At 41.6% G+C, this 25,639-nt stretch overlaps 1 protein-coding gene across 1 annotated transcript in view; it reads left to right on the forward strand.

Moving 5' to 3' along the window:
* Window positions 1–25,639, forward strand: part of FAM107B (family with sequence similarity 107 member B) — a 64,111-nt gene that overhangs the window by 34,404 nt on the left and 4,068 nt on the right. Inside the window, exons 2-3 of the mRNA XM_050908032.1 lie at window positions 20,174–20,357; window positions 24,384–24,537. Of these exons, the coding sequence (XP_050763989.1) occupies window positions 20,230–20,357; window positions 24,384–24,537 (282 nt within the window). The 5' untranslated portion in view covers window positions 20,174–20,229. The remainder of the gene's footprint in view (window positions 1–20,173; window positions 20,358–24,383; window positions 24,538–25,639) is intronic.

Here is a 25,639-nt window from a genome sequence, read left to right on the forward strand (position 1 = left end):
GCACCGAGTGAAAAGCCTCAGAGCTTCTTGAAATGTTAAGCAGCTTTGCAACTTCCTCTCTCTGCATCAATAATCTAATCTTTTTGCTGATAGCACTTTGTTCTGAAACTTTGAGATGTAAATGTCTTCCTTTCTGCTTGTACCAACACCTATTTCCTCCTGTGTTCACAGAAAGAAACATGCCACAAAAGAGACCTTCTTCCTCTTTTCTTCCTTTTTTTTTCCCCCCCCTTCCCTTCTCTCCTCCCTTTTTAGGTTAGAACATGCTCAAAGTTAATTTAAAAACAGAGCTTTCTTGGAGACGCAGTTTAGGCACATCTATGTTCAGTGGCATTTGGTATGTGTTCAAGAAAGTGCTTCCATTAAAGGCATTTCTCAAATTGGAAACCAGAGCAGTAAACTAGTAAGTGCTACTTGTGTTTGGTGGCCTGGAAATAACAGGAATATTTCCACTGGTATTTCCAGTGGTGCAATTTATATTGCCTTCAAACAGAAATCCATGCATCTTGCTTAACCAGGACGCGCAGAAATGAGACGTTTCCAGCTGTGCAAGCTGAGCCTGGTGGTGGTACATGGCCACATCTGTGGTTAGGGAGAGCGGTAATCCTGCTCGAGGGCTTCCTTCACTCGTGTGGGTGTCCTGGGCCCAGGAGGGCTCTGTCACCTTGGGTGCAGTTCTCTCTCTCAACGTTGGACTGCTTTTGTTGATCAGTACAAGCACCCTCAAAAACATATTTATCCCATCCTAATATAAATGTGATCAGTCACAGAATCACAGAAGGGTTTGAGCTGGAAGGGACCTTTGAAGGTCATCTAGTCCAACCCCCCTGCCATGGACAGGGACATCTTTCACTAGACCAGGTTGCTGAAAGCCCCATCCAGCCTGACTTTGAACACTTCCAATGACGGGGCATCCACAGCTTCTCTGGGTAACCTGTGCCAGTGTTTCAACACCCTCGTCATAAAAAATGTCTTCCTTATGTCCAATCTAAACCTACCCTCTTTCAGTTTGAAATGGTTGCCCCTTGTCCTGTCACTACAGGCCCTGCTAAAAAGTCTTTCTCCATCTTTCTTATAAGCCCCCTTTAGGTACTGGAAGGCTGCAATAAGGTCTCCCTGGAGCCTTCTCTTCTCCAGGCTGAACAACCCCAACTCTCTCAGCCCTTCTTCATAGGAGAGGGGCTCCAGCCTCTGGCCATTTTTATGGTCCTCCTCTCGACCTGCTCCAACAGGCCATTTCCCAGAGGTTCTGTTTTTTTTTCTCTACAGAAAAAGTCTAGATTGACTTAGACCAGCCGAAAGGATCACCTTAGCCTGGGTACATATCTTTTAGATGTCACTATTAGATGAAGTGTATCGTCCCACTTAGTGACTGTGGTTTTGTTCCACCCGTGCCCTGCTCCTGATGTTTAGCTAGCCACTTCCATGCCAGGAGCATTTCTGGCCAAGTTTGGGTGCTTGGGGAGAACGGGGGGCGTGTGCATCCTCTGAGCAGTCAGTACTGGGGATCCACTGGGCTCCGCAGTGAGTTCAGCCATTGATGGTGTTGCACTACTCTTTGGGATTCTACATACAGGACTAAAAAATAGTTTTCACCGAATAGCATTTACTACATAGTAAGTTCATGTAGTGATTGATAAGAAGTTCTGGCTCCTCATTGGTTTTCACATGAAGAAGACTCAGATGTGTTAGACTTGGTGACCCTTCTCTCCATTCTTTTGAACAGTTTGGCTTCCAGGTATGAAAGCCCTTTCCTCTCTTCAATTTTCCCAATCATTGGGACTTTCCACAGTTGCTTAATGGTTTAGTCACCTTCCTGCATGGGGAGGAAGGGGTTTTTTTCACCCATATGTAGCAGGTAGGAGGGGTTTTTCTTCAGTTCAGCTTCCCTCACGCTGTAGATCGCAGGAGCACATTGCTCTGGTTCTTTAGATGAGTACCTCACACTGACAACATTAATGGCACTTGCAGTCATTTTGTTATCTAGATAATTAATCCACAAGGTATTGCACACAATGCGGTGAATAATACAGGAAATGATTAAACTGAGTATTTTCCATGGTTTTACATTATACAGTATGTGAAGCTGGAAGTAGCTGGTATACTGGAGATACTGTAGAAAGTAGTGACATCTTTAATTTGTTCAGTATTACTGTAGTTTATGAAATTTGAGCTGGAATTTTTAACTATTTTGATTTTTTAAGGGACCTTTCCCACTGCTATTAAAAAGCAGTTTGGGAGTCTAGGCTCCCTGGATTTCTCATAACCCCAGTGGAGGAAGGCAAGTGTCTCTGGAAGCTGCTTGAGAGCGATGATATTTGACATTAGTGCTCAGCATAGCTGCTTTATTTGCCCTCTGGATAACCATTAGCTACAGCAGTTAAAGGCCTAAAGGTAGGTGACATGGATGCTTCTATAAATATGTATGTTTTAATCAAGCCATTGTTTATAATTAGATAATAATCATAATAGTATAAACAAGGGTTAGAGTGGGATATATAAAAGGTCTTAAGCAAGACAGAGACAAGTGGTTGATGTCTTCAGTTTTTAGCTGAGGTCTTGGGTAAGATTAATAGAAGGTGTTTACAGCTGAACTGCGTTGATTTATCTGGTGTAAAGAAGGGGAGAATAAGACGTGAGAATTTGGATGAAATTCTTGTTGCCTTGGCCTTCCGTGTGTCTGTCTTACTCATTTAACATACTGTCTCCTCCTGCCTCTCAAGTCACTTGTTGAAGTAATGCAGCTGTCCCATGGGATTTTTTGGGGAACGGATGTTTAAAAGACATGTTCAGAGGTTTTCTCTAAAATGGATGTCAGCACCCTCTAGCAATGGAAATACCCCCCCGGGAGGAGATTAAAGAACTCTGAAATGGTGCATACATCTCTTTTCCCTGATAACAGCCTGTGCTCTAGCCTTTACAAACTTCTCCATTTTGACTCTACTGGAAACAACTAACAAATTTGTTAATCTCCCTGCTAGTGAGACTGGTACTTCTGATGGTGGACAGGCACATCTGCTGACATGCACTCTAGTAAACCCATTGCTGCTGACTCGCAAAGTTCATCCATTGACTTCAAACTTTTAATGGTCTTATTGTCATTTTTTTATCACTGTGTGAATTTAACTAAACATTGTTTTCCTGGAAGCACTAGGTTTTCACTGGTAGTAAATGTTTATGTTGAATAGAAGCCATAGGAAAACACCGAGCACAGTAGGATGCGGATCAAAATTAATTTGCAGACATATACTTCCTGAATCAAAATCCGCACCCCTGTACAACCACAAAGACGTATTGTTTGTTCCATCAGGCCCTGAGGTGTATGTTTAATTAAGTGTGAGAGGGAAATGGCTCTTGAAAGACAGTGTTTAACCCGAAACTGTGGAGTTGTTAGCTTAGCTACGTACAAGATGATGCCATGTTGGTAGACTCATGGAAGTGACTGTCACCCTGCTCAAAGACACATAATATTGCATCTCATGCAGCCTGACTTTGCAGCAAACAGGTTAGTAGTGCTGGCAAGGTGAGGTTTGGGGATGAAGGTGGCAACTGACATCTTCGTTATCTGGAAAATCTAAACTAAACACTAAAATGTGAGCGGGATGTTACTTCTGTGTGAAAGACGAGCTGAGGGTCGTGTCTCTCTGGAGGGATGCAACATTGACTGAGGGCAGTCAAAGGTAAAATTTCCAAAAGTTCTCCTATTTTGAAAGCCCTTTGAGGCTTCCAGGAAGATGTAGGATATAAAATGGGGATAATGATTCAGCCCTCTGCATAGAGTATAAGCTTGTGGAGCATAATGACACGCTCAAGTATGTGTGGACAGTGAGGTTGCTCTAATTTTGGTTCTAATTGCTGTTTGTAAAATAAATGTATAACATGAGCTTTAATGAAACTCGAATAATAATAACTGAAATCTTGTAATTTCAGCCTTTTGTAACTCCTTCCTCATTGCGTGCATATATATCACGAAAGATGAAGGAGCTGGGATTTTTTTTCTGACAATGTCCTTAATAGAGATATTTCACTTTTCCACCTGTACTTTTTAGTCTAATCTTAAACGTTACTGGGATTCTAACCTTTTCCTACAAGTTGTACTGCTTTGTCTGTAGGGTTGAAGTGGTACAGTTCTCTGCACTAGCTGATTGTGTTTATGCTGGCACAGCTGTTCCCAGTCTGGAATAACTTTGCTTGATACTGATAAGAGATAGACCCGTGTGCTGATTTTCACATACATTGCACTGGCAGAAGTTGCATGATCCCAGCTGACTGCGTCTGTCTCTTCTGGGGGTTTTGCTTCCTTGCAGGGCCTGTTTGCTCACGCTGGTGCAGCACGAGCTGATCACTGCTATAGTTTCCCAAATATGGCTGATTTGGGACTGGCTGGAGCAAGCTGTCGTCTGCTGGAAAGATCCTTAAGATGCACATCTGGTTGAGCTAACACCATGTTCAAACCGTGTTCGCCATGTTCAAACATTTACCAGTTGTAGTTTGGTGCCATTGGTACCTGTGATGTTGCTGCTCTCAGCGGTGCTGGAAAGATGTAGGTGAGAGAACAAGGAGTATTAATGACAAATCTGTGCAGGGGAAGGCTCCTGGATTACTTTTGATAGCCTGTTTGCTTCCATAACCAAATGCATTTCTAAACTGGAAATGGATCCTGTTGCTGTCTGGCAGTAAAAATGCTGCCTTTGTTGTGTTTCTGTGCAGCTTTTCCAATTGCTCTTTTGGGGTCAATGTTAAAGCAGGTGGGACATCTTCTGTGCAGGCAGGCTGCTGGGTTCAGTGTAGTGGGTAGGAATCCCATGTTTATGACATCATGTATCTCGATGATATGAAAAAAGCTATGGCTGACTTGTTAACATTCACATTAAAGGATGACTATTAACATTCTCTTGATGAAATGGGACTTAACTGTAGCAAACATTTGCTGTAATCTTAAACATTAATGTATATGGTAAACTCACATTGATGTAGTGGCTGAAGATGCAGTATTTACACCCTACTGAGGACTGAGACTGTTGAGGAGTACATGCTGTTCTAAAGAGGACAGATTTTGATAAATGGGTCTCTGTCTTATTACTAACATGCTTGAGAAGAACGTGCTGTATTCACCAGTGGGATAGAAAAGCCCTCAGGCTCCCAGCTCTCATTCCGGCTTTTCAATGTGGATCTTCATCTTGGAGTCGTTTCTGAGAACATATTTACTAGTGCAGCTTACAAAAGCATGTGTTTAATGTGTCTTTTTTTTGTTGTTGAGATGATAAATCCGTAGACAAATAACAAAAAAGAAAACACTAGGGACTTTGGTAATAACTTGGGAAGGAAGAAATTCATAAAAATAGGCTTGGGGTGAATATGGTGTCGGTCCTTCAGGCATAAGACTCGTAAAGCCCTGGCGTTTCTTTTGCAGCACCAAGAAGTTCACAGCCTCTGTGTTATTAACTCTAACATCTTTTCTAAATTTTCTTCTGTGTATCTGTTAATCCATAACTTTTTAGCTTATTTTAAACCATCAATTTCATTTTCTAAACTTCATTCAGCAAATTACCTATTTGGATTTTGCCTGATTCTAAAACAAGCATTTGTTCAATCCTAAAAAAAGAGTGCTTAACGTGAAATGGCTCCAAAACTTTTTACAAAATGCTGCCTATAATAGAACAAAGCATAGCGTTGTCATAATTTATGATGTTTCTTACTGATCTGCTCATCCAAAAAAGCCTGTCTTGCTCTCTCAGCATTTGGTATCCGACATGTTGTCCTGTGCTGACAACCACAGCCTGTTCCAGATTAATTTAAGCCTCAGCGACTTGCTTAGCGTCACAAATCCAATTTTTGGTAGAGCTGAGAATAGAGCCTCTCTCTTCTGTCGCGACTTGGTTCCTCGCTGTAATTATGGGGCAGCTTTCCTGCTGAGTGAGCGAGCCTCTGTTGTGAACAGGTCCCACTTTATATTTTGATGATTTCCCCTTGCTCGGTAATTTTTTTGCAGTTTTAAAACATAATTCCTCAGTGAATCGTGGCAAAAGCAGATGTTAATTTTCTACTTTGGCAATCTGGAATTCTCCACTACTTGTTAAGCAAGCAGGTTGAGAAAGTGATTGTGTTGTAAGACGATGGACAAGCTGTGATGTATGTAGGAACTTGAGCAACTTGGGTTAAAATGTTTGAAAGTGTTGTGGAAGGTTGATTTGTTTTCCTCAGATTTATGGGACTAGTAACAGGTCAAGAATTTACCGTAAAGGAAAAGGGCTTCCACCTCCTTTTATTTTTTAGAAATAGTGCTCACATTCGCAGACCACCTTTCCTGTAGTGAGGCACAACCTGAGGAATCAAGAATGCATGAGATGCCTACACAAATACCAATTCCCCTTTCACCCTTGATCACAAAGACAGTTCTTCTCCTTCTAATAAGTCCATAACGTCTTTGTAGGTTACGCAGTCATGGAGAAAACTAGTAATTAATTTAGTGATAGGAAGCACGAAAGTCGGTGCTCGCTGCGATGTGACACGGCGTCATGTGTTCATTGGAGTGCCGAGTATTCACCCATGGCCATTTGTTGGAGTGTCTTCTGATTGCAAAACAGAGGTGTGCTTTTTAAAAAACATGGGGGTCATACAGGCTCGTTGGAATTTTAATTACAATTTTTCTATATTTGGTTTTTTTTTTTAAATAGCCTATTTAGCTATTGAAGGAGAGCAGGAAGAGGACCGCAGAAACACCTTCTGCCATTTCTTCCTTCCTTCTACAAACATCTGAGACAGTAAGATGATATCCTGCTGGGGACACCGCATGGTGACATTTTAAGGAGTCCTTAACATGCAGTTTATTGCCCAGCATATAAAGTTTGTTGGCCTGAAAGTTTCCCTTTTCGGTTGCAGGCCCAGCAGGTGCTAAGAGCCCCCCGAGTTGTCTGTTCAGCAGAGGAACAAAGAACAGAGCTGGCTTCAGGCGTGAAGAGGTACAGCTGGCAATTGGCGGTTATGATTGCCTATCAATAGGTATTCATCGTATTAATTAAGCTGCTGCTGTTAAAACCAGAGCTAAGGGACAGCTTTTCAGCCTGCCTGTTGTAAAGTAAGCTGAGTCACCTGTGAAATGGTGTTAATAAGAGGGCTCCAAGGCTTGCGAGGCAGCTTTTTTCAAACCCTTTTCTCTTCAGGCTGACAGCACCCTCTGTCAGAGATGTGTCCGTCTTGTTGTCTATATGTGAATGACAAACGGCATTCACTTCTCTGGAAGCTCTGTACGCAGCTTTCGTGAACCTTGACTAGCAAGAGCCAAGCTGTGACCTAATACTGCTTTTGTTCCTCAGCTGCAGGCATCTAACGACAAAGACTTTCAGCCCCTTTCTTGGCTCTACATGAGTCTTGTTTTGCAGCCCTTTGGTTTTTGGCTTCTTTAAGGTTTTTCTTTATTTTTGAGCATGAAGAGACAAGAACATGCACATTTTATTTTCCTTTATGAGACCATTGTGAACTAGTGTGTGACTTTTTGGGATGCAGGTGGTTTGTTCGAACAGTTTGATGGAGATCCCTGTAGTGCCGCTTAGGACTACTGAGGTTTTTTTTGCTTGTTCAACTAACGTACTTAGGAGTTCTTCCAGTTCAAGTTTAAGTCCAGTTCAATTCCACTTCTGTAGCACATAAAGCAAGTGAGCTGTCCTCTCAAAAGCCCTGGAGAAGGATGTGAGGAGCAGAGCTGAGCGGTCCTACTAACTCCGGTGGCACGGCTGGCCCCCTTCATGAGTGCTGCTGAGGAAGGACAGTCTGAGACTTTCCTCCAGGTGGTCTGTCAAGCAGAAAGGTAACAATTGTAGGAAATTCCTTTCCTGCCACTAGCTCACAAGCTCAACAAACAATCCCTTTGTGGAGAGACTGGGGTCATCCCTCTAGTTTCTTATTTTCCTTCATTAACTACTTGGAATTTGTTGAGCAGTTCCTTTCTGGAGGGATTAGGGAGTTGTGGTCTGTTTCTCCCTTCCTGTACCTCTTCAAGCCTTTCTAAGAAAACCAAAAAAAGAAGATGACATAGAAAACATCCTAGAAACAGTCCCGTGTCACCATACACAACTTAATTTCTTCTGCCAGAGTATGAGCTAAAATTTCCCCTGTGTACATGCTAAGCTTGTATGACTGCTTTTGTTTTAAGCATTGGCATTCTGGGTTCTTCATTCTGGGGAGGCTAAAAGGCCAAAGGCAACTCAGTTGTGTGAGCAACACATCAATATACTGTTCAGATGGAAGCATGTTTCTTTAGAAAACAACGCCCTTCCGTCTGAGAAGCGAGGCAGGCTGTGTTATCCTTTTATGTGCAGCATACTGACTGATAATTAGCCCTGCCCCGGTGTCAGAGCTTCCTGATTTATGAGGTTGCAGTAGAAGCTGCTGATTGTAGCTGCTCATAAAGAGCATGTAAAAAGTCACCAGCTTTGACAGATGTGACCCAGTGTCAACATTTTTTTCAATTTTTGTTTTCTATAAATTCTTGTTTTTCAGAACTCTGATTTCTTCCATCAAACAGTGAGAACATGATGTTCCACTAAATGACCTGTGGCATGTTGTGTTCTTTGCAGGGCTCCTGTTGATCACTGTTGCAGTTTTATAGCTTCATGTATATCAGGCTTGGCTGTCCTAAACCCATATGGTGTATGCCCTGCCTCCTGTAGAATACGTTTCCAGGAGGCTTGTTCTGGCTGACATACATTCTTACACCCACTCATTCCTTTTAAACCCATTAGGGCATCATGCCTTTGGTTAAGGTCATGAGTAGGGTATGGAACAGCCTTCTCTTGAATTTCTTGCTCCACCTCACTTTTGGAAGATCAGGTCATCAGTTTTACTGGTCTCCTTATTTTTGCCTTTTCCTTCAGGTCTTTCTTCCGTGCCTTTGTAGTAGTGTCCTTTTCGACTGAGTTGCAATGAGGAGCCACATACCTAAAATACATCTCTGCCAGCTGAGAGTGGATAAAACAGGTCTGGGCAAGGAAGGGTGTCTCTTTATGGACACAGTGCAGGCTGGAATGTGGATGTAGTTGCCTGAGCCAAGACTAACTCCTTGAGGTGAAGGTTTTATTTCTTTCCCTGTGAGTAAGCTCGGAGTGTGTTAGCTTGGAGTAGCAAGAGATTTAAGAAAGTGATTTCTTTTTGTTTCCTTCTCTCTGTTTCTAAGAAAAGATACTCCTTGTGTTAAGAAATCAAAACAAAGCCTGGATGCTTGCTCTGAGCTGTTTGCCACCAAAGAGAGAAGAAAAAGTGCAGATTTTTTTGTCTCCCCCCCCCCCCCCCCCCCCCCGAAAGAGATTTCTTCCTAGAAAATGAAGGGAACTTGAGTTGTTGAGTTGGCGGGTAATTGATACATATCTGCCCGGTCTGAAGAAGTACTTAACTTTTACATAACTACCTATGAATGTATTTAGGAAGCTGGCAAGTTGCAGTGCACTGTGTGTTTTTCATTATGTCGGTGTTTTTAAATTTGTTGGAAACGGGCTTCTTTTATGGGTGGTAGAATTCCTTTTAAGTTGTCATTCAGAAACACCCAGAGGGGAGGGGAGGCGTGACAGCTCAGCAGATCGTGCTGCGCCATAACTCCAGGCAGGATGCTGGTGTGCCCTAAGGAACAGCATGTGGCACGAAGCAAAATCTGGAGGTTCATCAGCCCCGCTATGCTCCGATTTGCAAGACTTGGGGATTTACAGTGCTAGTGTAACTTAGGCAACATGTGAAATACTTAGCTCGCTTGGTCTCTTGCTGCTGTCTTGCTGCTTGGTCTCTTGCTGCTGTAGCTACTGAATGCATAACTACCTGATTAATGCAGAGATTTTAATCTTCTGACCCCCTTGCAAACACTTATTAATTACTGTCGTGGTTTAACCCCAGCCAGCAGCTAAGCACCACGCAGCCGCTTCCCCCTCCCCTCTCCCCCCTCCCAGTGGGATGGGGAGGAGGATTGGAAAAAAAGGTAAAACTCGTGGGTTGAGATAAGAACAGTTTAATAACTAAAGTAAAATAAAATATAGTACTAACTAATAATAATAATAATATAATAACAATAATTGTAATGAAAAGGAATATAACAAAAAAAAGAGAAAGAAAACCCAAGAAAAGACAAGCGATGCACAATGCAGTTGCTCACCACCTGCTGACCGATGCCCGAGCAGCGATCCGCCCCTCCCAGCTAACTTTCCTCCGTTTATATACTGAGCATGACGTTCTATGGTATGGAATATCCCTTTGGCTAGTTTGGGTCAGCTGTCCTGGCTGTGCTCCCTCCCAGCTTCTTGCACACCTGCTTGCTGGCAGAGCATGGGAAACTGAAAAGTCCTTGGCTTCGGATAAATGCTACTTAGCAACAACTAAAACGTCAGCGTGTTATCAACATTATTCTCACACTAAATCCAAAACACAGCACTGTACCAGCTACTAAGAAGAAAATGAACTCTATCCCAGCCGAAACCAAGACAATTGCATTCATAGATTTATAAATTTGTAGAAATAAAGGGATAATTATGATGCTGTAATTTGATCTCTCCGTGCAATTGAACACAAATCTTTTACTAAATCTAGCATTTTATTCCCCTCACTTTAAAAGTGTGCACCTTATTTTAGGAATTTGTTTTCTAGCCCCAATCTTCAGTCATCAAAATTTCTCAAACCATTGTCAGGCTTGTTGCTTATAGGATAATGAGGCTGGTCTTAATCTTCACTTCTTAAAAATCAAATGAGCAGAGCTCTTAAAACTGCCTCAATATAGGGCATGTTCTCCAGTTCATAGATGTTTCTCTTCTATTTGCTTTTTAACTTCTGATTTTCTTTATAAATAAGAAAACCGTGTTTGCTGTGCCAATCATGTTCACATGGGTGCCAAGTAACCTGCCTCTTCTCTTGCTCCAAAATTTTGTCACATATATCAAAGGTCATTTTATCCTTTTTGGCTTGTATCTGGCATAGACATCTGCCCAGTTGAATATTTACTAGGACCCTCCATCATCGTCATTGTCGTCATCATCACAGCATCCAGGAGAGGATTTCTGTTTCAGGAGTATGACTTACACTCTTTTGTTCCTGGACCTTGCTTGGCCTCGCTGGGACACATGTTACTCTCTCATCTTGCTCACTAGATCTTGTGAAGAAAATACAGAACTAGTGCAGAAATAACCTCCATCGATGTGTTTCTCTCTTCCGTGGAAGAATCTTGCTGAAGTCTTGTGAACTAGATTTTAAGAGCGTTCAGGATTCACCAGTCTCCTTTTAAGCATCTCACATCAGATGTTTGAAATGTTTCCATGCTCCCAATTAATAAGAGGCTGCTGGCTGCTCTGGATTTCCCCCTCTCCCTCAGAAATACCTCTTTAGTGTTAAACCTTTTATATTTTAAGAATCACTGTCCTCTAATGCTGATATTTTCAGAAATAGAATGATGTCGAAGTAAGACTTTCTGCTAAAAAGGTGTGGGATTTAGTCTGTTTGCTCTTTAAGTTTAGCAGTTTTGTATATAAACATGGATTTGGGTCAGTCTTCCCCCTTCTCCTCCCTGACTTTTTCTACTCTGTTCCTGTCTACAGGAAGTCCTTTACCACTGGGTGACACTGTTTGATAGTTCTTAAAATTTGCAACAGTGAAGCCCTGAAGAAACTGTCCTCTGACTCTCTGGACTTCTGATTTTGAATTAAAACATCAGGCTCAGTTTTCATACAAAATCCCATATTTTAGTGTAGTTAAATTTGATTCAACCAAACCTGCCCTGATATTTAATTTAGTGGTCCAACCAGACTGGTCTAGAACACTGATGGTGCACGGTAGCTGTAGGGAGTATAAACTGATCTTATTTGCTTTTCTAATCTTAAAATCTCTTTAAAAAATGCGTCATTTCAGAATCGCATATGGATCACTATTGACCCATGTATAAATAAATTGTTAGTTACCTTTTGGGATTAATCTAGTTGCAAACTGTGCTGTGGAGTGCATTTCCTAGGAGGCATAATTTCAGTGATCTTCTCCTGAAAGTCATGTTTACTGCAGTGTAATAATTACTTGTGTAGTAGTGTATTGGTGAAAGCCAGATATATATTCAGTTGCATGCTGTTGTGATTTAGGCCCAGCTGGCAACTAAGCACCACGCAGCCACTCGCTCACTTCTCTCCCTGCCCCTGGCAGGATGGGGAGGAGAATCAGAAGAAAAAGGTAAAAACTCGTGTGTTAAGATAAGGACAGTTTAATAGGACAACACAAGGAGAGAAGAAATAACAACAACAGTAATACTAATAAAAGAATATATAAAGGGAGTGATGCACAATGCAACTGCTCACCACCTGGAACCCAATGCTCAGCCCATTCCCAAGCTGCGATCCCTCCTCCCTGCCCCCCTGGCCAGCTCCCTTAGTTTATATGGTGAGCATGAGTCATATGGTATGGAATATCCCCTTGGCCCGTTCGGGTCAGCTGTCCTGGCTGTGTCCCCTCCCAGCTTCTTGTGAAAATTGACTCTATCCTAGCCAAACCCAGGACACATGCCTTTGCTAGTTATGATTTATTCCTTTCAAATGAATGACATCAGATGAGATGGAGGGGAGGGGCTGTGTGCAATACATACTGTTGTTCTGCAGGAAGAAGCAATCTAGTTACTAAGGGCCTTTTTGGTGAGAGGTGTCCGAAACACTGGGTCCCCTCCTTGCTATCAGAATGGCTTTCCGCATCCCCAACCCTGTCTAGGGATTTCAGTAATCACAAGGACCTGAGCAAAATTAGTGTGGAGAATATAAAGTCCTTAACAAACATGCAGGACTTTTTGGGAAGAGAAATGATGTAAGATGCATAGTCTGCTTTATCTGCCGTTAGTCTCAGATTGGAACCCTGGTGTTACAGTGGGTTGAGCATAGACCAGGATTTAGGGAAGGTGGGTGCCGTTCACAGTGTGCTAGTCTTCATCCTGTGTCTTTCTGTCTTTTCCACTGCCTGTATTAAAAAGTAAGTAGTTTGTTGCAGGGAAAGTCTATATCTGAATTTTGCCTGCATCTGACAAAAAGGGGATCTAGTCTCTGCCTATGGTGGTGAACGAAGGCCTCCATCTCCTTCTCTCCCGGTGTTCTTACAGCCTGCTTTGCATGGAGACCTGCTGTTGCAGCAGGAGGGGAGAGGCACTTTCTTTCTCTCATCTTCCACCTCTAATTACACAGCTGCACTGATACCTCTTCAGCATTTTAACTGAGCAAGAGAAGAAAGAAATGCAGCTATTTAGAGCTGGTACTTTCAGCTGGTGTCAAAGCAAGTGGCAGAGAGCTTCGTCGCAGATCTTGCAGCCTGAGGGAAGATTCTTTTGGATTAATACAAATTCCTGTTCATTGGTCCTGGTGATTTTAGTGGAAGGTGAGGCTATTCTTAAAGCCGTTTGTGTCTTTCTGCATCTCTTTTCCAAGTAGACTAGAGACCAAGAGGAGCCAGCCATTCTGTCCTCACCAGCATTGCTCTTCAGCCCTCAGCCTCTGGGGGGATCTAGGCTCTTCCCTTAGCACCCAAGACTTGACTGAACTTCAAAGCACAGGTTCAGAGACTGCCTGGTGGTGTTTAAATTGAATGAGAGCCATAAGGAGCTCTTTGCATTTGAGAGAACTGTAACAGTGTGGAGCACTGCCCCAAATCTTGCACTCTGTCTCACTTTAGGTGTCAGTGCCAATGCAAACATCTTTAAAATGACCCTCTTTCTTCTGGTTTCTCATCTAGTAGATGTTTTATCTGTGCTTTGTTGACATTACACTCTCAGCAGTACTTAAGGGAAGAAAATGAGTGTTAACTGGATTTCCTTGAGATTTTGAGTGGTTTAGTTCATTTTAATATCCTCTAAAGTGACAACAGGAACATAAAAACAGGAAAGCTGTAGAAAGCTTGTAGAAGCCAGCAAGCCCTGCATCTTTCCATATCCTTGACATCACTGAGATTGCTTTGGGCTGCCCTGATCAAGTGAGTGGTTCCCGAGAGAAGTCTATGTGGTCTGTCAGTCTTTTGGCAGCCAGGCAACTAATGAAGCCGTTAACCAATGATACCCAGTGTAAGGAAGGTGCTGTGAGTTAAACTGTTCTGGCATAGTATGGACAGAAGTTTTTCAGTCTTGCTACTTCATTTTGTCTGCTGGGATCTGAAGATTTTGAAGTGCATGACAAGAAGCAGCGAGATTGGTGTTGCAGAAGCTCATGGTGGTTTCTAAGATGCTCTTCTCTTGTATGTGTGTGAGGCTGGGGCACACAGGGATGAAATAACCTGCCTAAGATCAGTAAGGCAAGGCTGGAGCCATAAACAGAAGCCAGATGCCTGCCAAAGGGTTTAAAGTCTGATGGTCTTCATTTTGTTTGAAGAATAGTAATGTAGTAAGTAATCTGGTAACAGGATGATACTCAATGAGTGATCCCTATGGCACAGTAGGTACGTGCTGCCCTAAACATGTTTGATTTTGAGGCAGATGAAGACACACTACTCTTCTGATCGAGAAGCAAAATTCTTGTAGCTGGGAAGTGTCAGCCTTTTTGAATAAAGCATGAGAGGCTGGGAGGAATTGCAGCCACTGGGACCTCTCTGGTCCTTCCCTCTCCCTCTGCAGGCAGTCTGGCTGTGTTTTGCCGTGATCCAAACCCCGTCATCCCTTTCAGCCGTGAAGGACGGTGTGAATAAGAGCCCAACTCCTTGGACAGTGGCTGGCTTGAGCATCTTGGCTGGGAAGAGTATTTTGTATTCTGTTTTCAGGAAGTCTTACTTTGAATTAAAGGGTGAACTGTGGGAAGTTATTAATGATATCTATAATCAAGGATTAATCAAGTAAATCTCTCTAGTCAAGTGCCTCTTACTGCACTGAGAGCATATAGATAAAAACGATAGTGGTGGTGAGCTTTCATGTGCAAACAGTGCTGAGATGGTGCCTGGAAAGCACACTGTGCATTTAAGGAGCTCTTTAGCTTTCCACCTGAGCTGGCCGATGTGAAGCGGTGCTGGTCGTGTAACGTCTGAGCAGAGACACGCTGAGGAATTCTTATTCCGATTCTGCTCAAAATCAGAAGGGGGAGAGTAAAACCATATTTCTTCTCAAAGAATGCCTTTGGGTTACTTGTAACAAACCGCAAGTCTACGCGGTAATTTAAAGAGCTAAAAATGTAAGTCTTAAAAAATAGCGTTTGATGGTTTACAGGACAGCTTAGAACAGATGTTGAAGCTTTTTCGAGAATAAAATCTTCTTCAGGAGGTATTCAGTGTTTGAGCTAATGCTTCTGTGGAAGATATTAATTCAAGAATTTATTAAGGCAAAAAGGAAATCATGTGAATTTAGCTTTAATGTAACTTTTGGATCCTGGACTATTATTTTGATGTTCATCAATATTTTTAGGCATTTATTTATCTGCTTTTTAAGGGGCCTCAACTCTACCTCCGCTTCACAGCTGGAAATAATTGTGGGAATCATTTGAAGGGTGAAAATGCCATATATATGTATAATAATATAAATATATGGTGTCTCACAGGAATTTTTATATTCAGATTCCATTTGTAGAGGGTGATTTCTGGTATGAGGAATACCAGATAGAAAATAAATGCAATTCCCTGAATGCCATATAAACACGAGGGTTTTTTTGGCAGGCACTTCCCTCTCTTGCGGAAGCCGTGGGATCCCTGTTGTAGCAAAAGCTCTGGCAGCTGCTGAATCCTTAACCCGGTGTTGTTAAGATCTACTTTGAATCTGTTAAAAACACTAGTGGCTGTCTGTAGCTCTCTTTGTACATGTGTTTCCAGTGTTACTACCATTAAGGGACTTTTACTGAAAAAAAAACCCTATAGATAGAATAAAAAATAAATAACATTGGAAGCAAATGTGTCTGTTGGACATGTTCCCCCAAATGTAACTTGCGTGCTTCTGTCATGCCCCCTTCAGTTGTATCTATTCAGCATGATCAACTTGACGGGTCTCTTTTGTTCTCCCTGAATTTACTTGTGCTCCAAGGAAAATAAATGAGAGAATTGCAAGTATGTGACCACTTGTTCTTGGCTCTCCAAGACTGAGGTACCAGTATGGTACTTCTTGATTGCTCTAAGAGCATCTTTGTATCTGAAAACATTAAACTTCTGTCTGGGAGGACACTTGAAGTTATTTTTATACAGAGGCATTTTCTTTGTCTAGTGGGATATTGAAATTGCGTTGCAGTGCTGTTTGAGGAGTTAAAATTCCTCTTCCATGCTGGATCCTTCATTTATTCTTTCTCGATGAAAATCCATGTGTACATAAGAAGTCATGGACAAAATCTGTGAGAGTTACTCAGGCAGGACAAGATAGGGTAGATAAATGCTTTTGTGCTGCTTGTGCAGCAACAGCTAATTCAGCAAATGCACTGGGGAAGCACCTGCCAAATTAGTGGGTGTATTAAACTTGAGCCAAGCTCAGCTAAAACATCCCCCGAATCCAAATCTCTTTTCTTTGTTTTGGAGCAAGGTAACGGGGAAACACAGAAATGGATTGTGCATTCTCAATTGATCATGTAACAGCAGATGGTTAAAAGGAGCCTCTCAGATGCTCTTAAGGCAGCATATTCCTGCTACGTGATTATTTATATTATTCATGTCCCACTGTTGCACCTACTGGGGATCTGAAAGCAGCTTTATGGGTTGTGACTTTTGTGGTGATGAGCACTAGAGACTCGTGGAATTAATATTTTTTTAATTGTTATTGCTTGAGCATTGATTAACTTTGTTTAAGGACCTTTAAGGGATTCTGTCATTGAGCTTGACTGGTTTATTGGTATGAGCCTGAATCTCAGAATGAAACTCGGGGACTACACTGCCAGCTCTGTTCCTGTCTGCCGTTGGCGTGGTGAATCCTTTGTGCCTCAGTTTTCTTTTTATGTGAAACTCGCCTGTGCTTTTGTAAATGTTTGCTTTGAAAGGGTGTGGGTAGAAATCACACTATCTTAATTGTATTGTTTGCGTATAATATTACACAGTGACTCTGCAGGACTGGGTTGGTGGCCTCCAGCCAGACTGAGGTTTGCAAAGGGTGTGAGAGGATTCACTGAGTGGGAACTAGGTGCCCTATTTTGCTGGCTGTGTTTGGAAATCCTAGCTGAAATCATTTGCAGCTTAATCACACATGGAAAGCATCTTCCGTTCCCAAGGGAGTTTTATTCATTCAAGTTTGCTGCTAGTAGAGTTCATGTTACATTAGCAAACCACGATTCCTGACCTCGGAGTTGAATACATGTTTTTAAAAATAGAGATGGGACAGAAGAAAGAAGAATAAATAGACTTCATTTTAAGGGCTTGCCAAAAGCAAATCTACGTGATGCAAAATATTACATCAAACTTTCTGAGAAAGGATTGAATCAATTTGTTTTTCAGGGGCTCATGTTAAAAAAATAGTCCATTGTTTATGACAGACAGTTGTAGGGTAATTCTGCGTTTTTCATCTTCGCATAAGCAAATGGAAGACTTGTCTTGAAGAAGCAGCAGGTTATTTTCAGATGTACTTTAATGGAGAGCTGTCAGTGATACATGCCTTCTAGAAGACTTGCAGCCCCATCAATGCAACAGAACTGATAGAGGAGTACAGAAAACCAAATATTTACAGAGCAGGTTATTTTGGGTGAAGGTTGGATATCTAACATTTGAGTTGTTTTAGTTGTGGTAAGCCTGACGTGAACACTGAAGAAGTATGAATCGTTGTGTCCTTATTTAAAAAAAGAAAAGAACTGTAGCTAGTTCATTCATTGCCTATGGTAAATAGAATAGACTTCCACGCACTTTTTATTAATGGCATGGTGCTATGTGGTATATGCTGAGAACTGTGCTGTGGTTCGTGTTTTTGGGGGGTTTGGGGTTTTTTTTATATGGCATGCAATTAAACAGTGAGGGATTTGAGATACGAGTTCAGTGAAGGGGCACTGAGATGGGCTGGAGGCCGGGGCGCAGGTGCTGTGGCAGAGGCTGAGGGACCTGGGCTGGCTCAGCCTGGAGCAGAGGCAGGGTTGGGGGGACCTAACAGCAGCCCCCCGTGCCTGGGAGGAACGAGAAGATGGAGCCAGGCCCTTCACCGTGGTGCATGGCTGGAGGGTGAGAGGCAATGGGCATGAGTTGAAACAAGAGGTTCATATAGGTGTAAGGAAAAACTTCACCATGAAGGTAGGTGATCGGGGTTGCCCACAGAGACTGTGCAGCCTTGGAGGACTTCAGGACCTTACTGGGTAAAGTCCTGAGCAACCCAGTCTGATCTCACAGCTGTTCCTGCTCTCAGCAGGAGGTTGGATTAGAAATCTTCCAAGTTTCATCTGACCTCAATTTTCCGATGATCCTGTATATTTGGCACGTGTGGTGATAGCTGGTTGCTTGATTGAAGAAAGAAGGACTCTGAAGGGATGATGGGAGAAGTATTTTTATTGCATCATCAATGTCAGTAAGAGGTTTATGTCATGTACAGCAATATCCTTACATAGTTTTGAACTGCGGGCAACTTCTATATTAGTTTCAGAGGTCCCTGTGAGAACTGGCACCCCCACAGAGTTCAAAAACGCTACATATAAACTTGCCTTGAAAAACTAATGCAGGGGCCACCCTGAGGGCGGCTCACACTGGTAGGCTGTTTCTCATTGGATTTGCTCCGTAGAAACTTGGTGTGTGAGATGTAGCACCAATAAAACACAATTCACATCATCCATTCAAACAAAGAAGCTGAAAGGGCTATGCCGGGTCCATTGGACACGTTCAGATCCAGAGTGGCTTCCCTGCATCTGCTGAAAACTTAGTCCTATCCTTTTGCTTCTTCATCTGTAAGTGCACATGCAGCCCGAGGAGGGTGATGGTGGTACTGTTCAGTATTAATGTACGGAAGTATTAGTGGAAGTCTTTCCACTATATCCCGTGGATTTTGAATCAGACCTGAGCAACAATATGAGATTCCTAATGAAAGAAAATAGTTTAGGGATTAAACCGAGACTGAACTTAGACAGGTTTTACAGCCTGTGGAGTGAGAGAGGGAGGGAAGGGCTGGTAACAGTGGGATCTGAATTAAAGCGCTTATTCAGCTTTTACTGGAAAATACATGGCAAATCCCAGTGATTCTCTGATTTGTCTCATAGCCCCGTACCGTACAGTATGCAGCATTCAGCTGTTCTGCCAGTCAGGCTAATGGAGGTCTCTCGCCTTTTCTTTCATGTCCCATTGATTCATCTCTGTAAACCCACATGCTGTGAGATTAGGGGTTTTTGGGTCTGAGGGGCCAATGTTTCATCAAACTGATAATTGCAGATTCTGTGTGCAGGTTTCCACGACAGCGAACAGAGGCAGAATTGCTCTGCATGTGCTTTGGTTTGGATGCTGAACTTCTTGTGACTGAGGCTTTTTAATGGAAGGGGGTATGAATGGTCATGTATCAATTATTTTAAAACTATAGTTTGTCAGCTGTTGATTAAAAGTGTTGTGATTTGGTGTATAGATATGTTTTCTATAGCAGGATAGGAAAATGCCACATTTCCAGATGATATAAATCATCAAGACTTCATTGCCTTCAGATCAGTGGATTTCTGTGGATTTTCACTGGGTGAAATATGGCCTTTAAGAAACAACCTCACCCAACTTTTTCTCCTCTACCTTTCCACTCAAAAATCTGTACCCCATCCCAACAATTGCAGATCTGGCAATTTCCACATGGAAGCTTTTGCTCGGTACAGTGCAGTTCAGGGCTTATCCACAGAAGGTGTTTTCCCCATAGCTGACATGATACTGATGGCAGAAAAATGAGACTCTATATTGTTTTGGTACACATGTATAGTATTTAATGTAGTCAGTATTTAAAATGTCTTTGGGTTCTTAGTATTGCTGATCTAAAAATGCTTCATCTAAGTAGGCTTATTAAAATCAGTAGGGCTCTTCACGTGCTTAACATAAATTATTTGTCTGGTTCTTCTTAAAATGGGGGGAATCTGTGTCTCCAAGTCGATGGATGAAGCCTGTAAGAGATGACATTGTTGTGAAATTGCCGACTATTTAAAAAGATGCTACTGATGTTTGCTCTGAGAGCCTTTACTTATTACAGACAAAATTAATTTAGGAAAAGCATAACTCTTACCAATGTAATATGCTGCCTTTATGTTTTAACACATCCTTAAAAAGCCTTTCAGTGTAGATTTACTGCAGTTTTCCCCCTGTTTTACAGATACTGTGAACAAGGACACTGAACCCAAAGATCCATATCCCATTCCAAGAAAGATTATGGCTGAACCAGACTACATAGATGATGACAATCCCGAATTAATTAGACCTCAGAAATTAATTAATCCTGTGAAGTCATCCCGGAATCATCAAGATCTCCATAGAGAGCTGCTTATGAATCAGAAAAGGTAAGAGTCTAAAAATCACTTGTGCCACCCTCCCACCCCGAACACGCAGCTTGAGTTTTAGTTTCATCAAAATGATGTTCTACCCAAAACCCAGCAGACACTTTTGTTCCAGATCTTGTAGATGAAAAGACTGATTCTTAACCGTGGCATTTGTTTCTGTTTGAATTTCAGTTGCTCTGCAAAAGCTTGCTGTAAAAGACTTCTCATTTTGTTTTTGTGAATACTCACAAAGGGTCAGTTTCAAGAGGAAGCAGTTCAGTTCTCCCCTATCACATTTCATATTGGTTACCTGGGCACTGTAATTTGCCTTGAACTCTTAACTTTATCAAGTATTTGACAAAATTTTACTATTACCAGCAGGATGATAAAATCTGTGGGTTTTCACCGTTCCCAGTGCGCTGAGTTTATGGGGCCACTTTTAAATCAAAGAAATCATATATTTTATTTCACATGAAACTGCGCTCTACTTACTTGATCTTTCTTGCAATGCAGTGTGATAGTCTGTTGCCTGCTCTGCTGCTGCACAAGTGTTTCTTTGTATGTTATGCAAATGCTGCTTCCTCCATTCTGGGATGGGATGCACAGCTGTTGCTCTATGTATTGCTTTTAAAGATGTAAATAACTGGAACTTGATTTCATCAACTTCAGAGACACAGGACACTTGGCCCAGAAATAGCTGAAGTTCTGTTATTAAATCTCTTCAGCAACAGAGGACTCATTTAGAAAACATATTAAGAAAACAGCCACCAGACCACACGGTGAAGGAAAAGTCACCAAGCCTGTTGATGCTCCTCCATTTAAACAAACAGAAACTAACTATGTTATAAATTAGTGATTTGGTTCATTGAAGCCACCCAAAATGGACTTTCCAAAGGTGAGGGCGTGGGGATCTACAAAACACAAGTGGAAGAACAGTATTTCAGAGCACATTTGAGAATAAAGCTGCTGGTAGCAGCCATTCAGGCTTTTTGAGACCCAGGACCTTGATAAAGGAGAGGAGGAAGCTATTGTCTATTTGGCAGGAAGAGTCACATTATGAAAGTTTCTCTTCCCCCCCCCCCCCCCGGCAGGGTAGTATTTTGAGGGGAGAATGGGTCTTTGCTATGTGTAATAGCAAAATCCTCAAAAATGCCAGGCTTAGATACTTAATTCTAAATGAATTGCAAACACAATACAGCATTTCTTTAGTGATGAAGAAGTAGAAAAGTTTTACTGAATGCCAACTGAATTGGAAGAAACTGGCCTAAATAGGTGTTTGTCCTATTTTTCATTAATGGGATTAAACATCAAAGTCAGTTCTTAGCACCAAGAAGTTTATAGTCATTGAAAGAAAGATAGTTGAAGTTTCCCGACTTATGATCTTATTCTAAAGGATGTGGAGGCTGCAATAAATTAAGGCTATTTTTTTTTCTTTTAAGTTTATGAATGCATAAAGCACTTTCAAATAGTATGGAGTTCTTTTCTTCTAGGAGAATATCCTATTACACAGAGGAGTTGTGCAGCCCTCAATACCCACTCTTCTCTTACTGTGATTTTGATTAGCTGCAGCTGTTAATTTTAGATTCTTATTTATTGGTGCAGACGGGGGGGTTCACTGGCAGAAAAACTGGTATTTTGAGAAGAGGGTTAGTCTTCTGTGCTTCCTGCCACTGTAGCTCTGATATGAGGCTTTTCGGTAATGTAGATATTAGGCTTGTGTTCTGCTTTGTTACTGTAAACTGTCATATGTGTGGAGGACTTTTAGTGCTCTTATAGAAGTCTGCTTAACATGCACCTTATTTTATTGTGAAGACTCAGTGTAGGCACCAGCAGCTTCACTTTTTGACCAGTCAGCTCTGAACAGCCATTTCTGGATCTTAGAAGATACTAGCCAGTGCTGGTCTGATCATTCTCCACGCCTACTGTGAGCAGTGTCTGGTGGGTCTTGAACCGATGTAGTTAGTTAGTTGCAGAAATGGTAGTTGTTTTGGGCAAACAAAGATCCAGGTAGTGGTACCTCAAGGCACTGGTCACTTATCTTAAACTATTTTTACTTATTAGGAGTCAGCCTCAGCTCTGCAGAGTATTGGTCCTGTCCCTTCCAGAGGTTTTAACCCTATCAGCTCTAACTTGTGTTATAGCACACTTTGCTTACTCTGTATCAAAGCTTTAGGATTTTTCATTTAACCAGAACAATCACTAGGAGGTGATACAAGACTCCCAGTTAATCCAGTAGCCGCCTGTTTGTTGCTTTTCCTTTTTACCTGAGAGTGGAAATAGGATTGACGTTACAGGTGTTCTGTTACAGATCTGACTGCCCACCCCACTTGGTAAGACTGAGAGGTTGTATTTACTTGTATCTTCTGCACGACCCCTTTATTACAGCTACAGCGTATCTAAATCAGTCTTGTGCCTCCGCTTTGTTATGGTGCAACCTTACTGAAAAAAAGCGGGAACGAGTAACATTACTTAGCAGCTTGCCTCTGGTTCGTGGCTGTCTTGATTGCTAATTGCCAACATGGAAGTTTCAATGTTGATTCCACTCTCACTGATCCAGTAGTATTAGTATTAGTAATAAAAAAATCACTCCAGCTTTTCTCTGCCTGACGTATGTGTTAAAATGTAATTAAAATAGTATGAAACATAAAATATGAACACAGTCTTGTAGCTTCTGTTTCATTCAGGCCATGAGATCTATTACAGCAAATAGGGAACAGCATTTGGTGTTGCTAAATGTTTGATTTGCTGTCCGGGTATCTACAGGGATAGAGTGTTGCATAATATATGGAGTCATTCATAGATGTCACCATAAAATGGCATTTTAATGTATTATTGGACAAGCTGTCAGATATGCATATTATGGAAGAATTAGGCAACCACAGATACATAGCAAGTAGGGCAGGGTAAAAATACGCTTTCTGAAAGGTTATTCAGATTATTGAATTTCTTAAAGTTGAAATAAAAAATGGTTGATGTTAAACTTGGTGCTGGATGTTTTCACATAATAGTCTTCACAGCGAAGACGACAGTAACAAAGGCAAATTTTGGATCTTTCTGCTCTAACTTAAGTGATGCTAATATCTGAATAACAGGGAGAGCTTTGAATCTTACCATAACAAATTTTGAAAACATCATAGCATAACAGAGATAAAAGAAATAGCTGAAGTCACAAAAATAAGTAGGAGTGAGTGTGTATCTGTGTGTGTGTGCCTGTATAAAGTCATGCATCTTCCCAAAGAGTAAGCTTTCTCTTTTTAGAGTAGTTGGCTTGGAAAGCAATTTGTGCTGAACAGACTGGAAACATTCAGTTGATGTAGTACCTAAAGTCTTGTGAGAGGGAGAATCCTCCAGCCTTTGTCTGGTCTCCAAGGTGACTGCAACTTTTTTAATTCTGGATTTTTGTTGTCTTAGCCTCTTTGTGATTTTGAGTGTAGCCTGGGAGCTCTCACAGGCAATAGCTTCGCAGCCAGGCATGGGTAAAGCTCTCACATTTTCAAGGAAGGATAGAATCCACGATTTCCAGGAGCAGTGTGACAAAACCCAGAGGGAGACCACTTTTTAGTTCTGTCCATGGAAACTTCTGTGGGTACAGTACCCTGCATAAGACTGTCTGAACACAATCTCTCTGAGTTATCAGTCTGCAAGGGAAGCCTTTTGTCCAAAATTTGTTTCTAGCTCTGCTAGAGTCTTGATTTGTGATGGGTTTTTAAATCCATTCTTCTGGAATTGAGAGAACAGAGGGAAGACTAAAGATGAAAGTCAAAATAGTGAATTATACAGGAGAAATGCTAGCATGCACATTAAGGGGAAATATCCGTAGTAATAATATGGCTTAAATTCTAGTTTAGGATTTTGGTTAGAAACCAGGCAAATGTCTGCATGTTTTTTCCTTTTAATTAATTATTTGTATTCCAATGTATCTAAATAGGCAACTACAGGACTTTAGAAAACCTGCCTACAATTCTGTGTGAATTTCTGCTAATTAAATTCTCTTTCTTCCCTGTTCCCCCCCCCCCCCCCCCCCGACTCCTCCCATTTAATTTGAAGGGGTCTTGCACCTCAGAACAAACCGGAGCTACAGAAGGTGATGGAGAAAAGGAAACGAGATCAAGTTATTAAACAACAAAAAGAAGAGGAAGCACAAAAGAAGAAATCAGACCTGGAAATAGAGCTACTGAAACGGCAGCAGAAACTGGAGCAGGTAAGATGGGGAATAACACTACCTTTACACATCCATATCCGAGCTACTCACCCGAGGCTCCCTTTGTAGACAGGAAAGAAGCAGCAGCTGATTTTTGGCACATTTCCTCTGATCAAATGCAGATATCTTTTTTTTAGGATGGGTCAAATCACACACTACAATTACCTATTTGTTGTCACTTACTGTATAGGAACTGCATATGGTGTCTGCCTTTGGTCAAATGAATCCTGCACCAGACAACAGGAATGTGTGTGGAGCACTGACCTTATTTAACCATTGAAACTGTGGTGAATTAGTCAACTTTTGTAGTCTTAACTATTAAGAGATGATCTACTAAGAATGGCTGTTAGGCTGTAGTACCTCAAAACTGGCGGATGCTTAAAGAATAAAAAAATCAATAGATTCTTTCTCCTGTGTTACGTAAGAAACTAGATGACTTTAAAAAGATCTTTTGTAGCCTTAAAACGTGTGACCTCATTGGCATTATCAAACGAAGGAAAAGATCCTCAAACCCTGAGTATGGAGATGATGTGGAGTTGGAATTCATTGTGGTGAAGTGTACTGCTAGGCACAGGGCCAGCCAAACGACTCTGTGCCTCTTAAGGCACTTTGTGTACCTGCGAGGAAATATCTCTATGGTGAAACACCTCATCAAAGAAGTCACTGTGCATCAAGCGTTGCATTTTTTTTTAAATAAATGAATGTTTTAGAACAGTATCTCCTGTTTTTCTCAATGGAAATCAATTAAGCCAAATAATTACTCTATTGAAAATGAGGTGTAATCCAGTCATTATTTAGGTTTTGGGGGTTTTAGTATAGTGGGTTTTTTTAGTTAGGCTTAGAAATATTTTTGGAGGGAGAACACTATTATATTTTTAATAGTGTCATCCTGTCACTTTTCCTTTCTGCTCTTAGGGGCCCAGCTTCAAATGGTTCAGCTTGTGGGAAGGTTTGATTTGAAACTGAGCCATCCGAGGACATATGTAGAATAGAAAATTCTGTTAGGAGAGGAAAGTCCTGCCCGTTGCAAACGATGTTGTGACTTTGTAAACATCATAGGAATGGCATTAATTTACAACGTGACTCATGGAGGAACATTGTC

This window comes from Gymnogyps californianus, chromosome 1, assembly GCF_018139145.2.
Source record: "Gymnogyps californianus isolate 813 chromosome 1, ASM1813914v2, whole genome shotgun sequence".
In the NCBI taxonomy this organism is placed as follows: domain Eukaryota; kingdom Metazoa; phylum Chordata; class Aves; order Accipitriformes; family Cathartidae; genus Gymnogyps; species Gymnogyps californianus.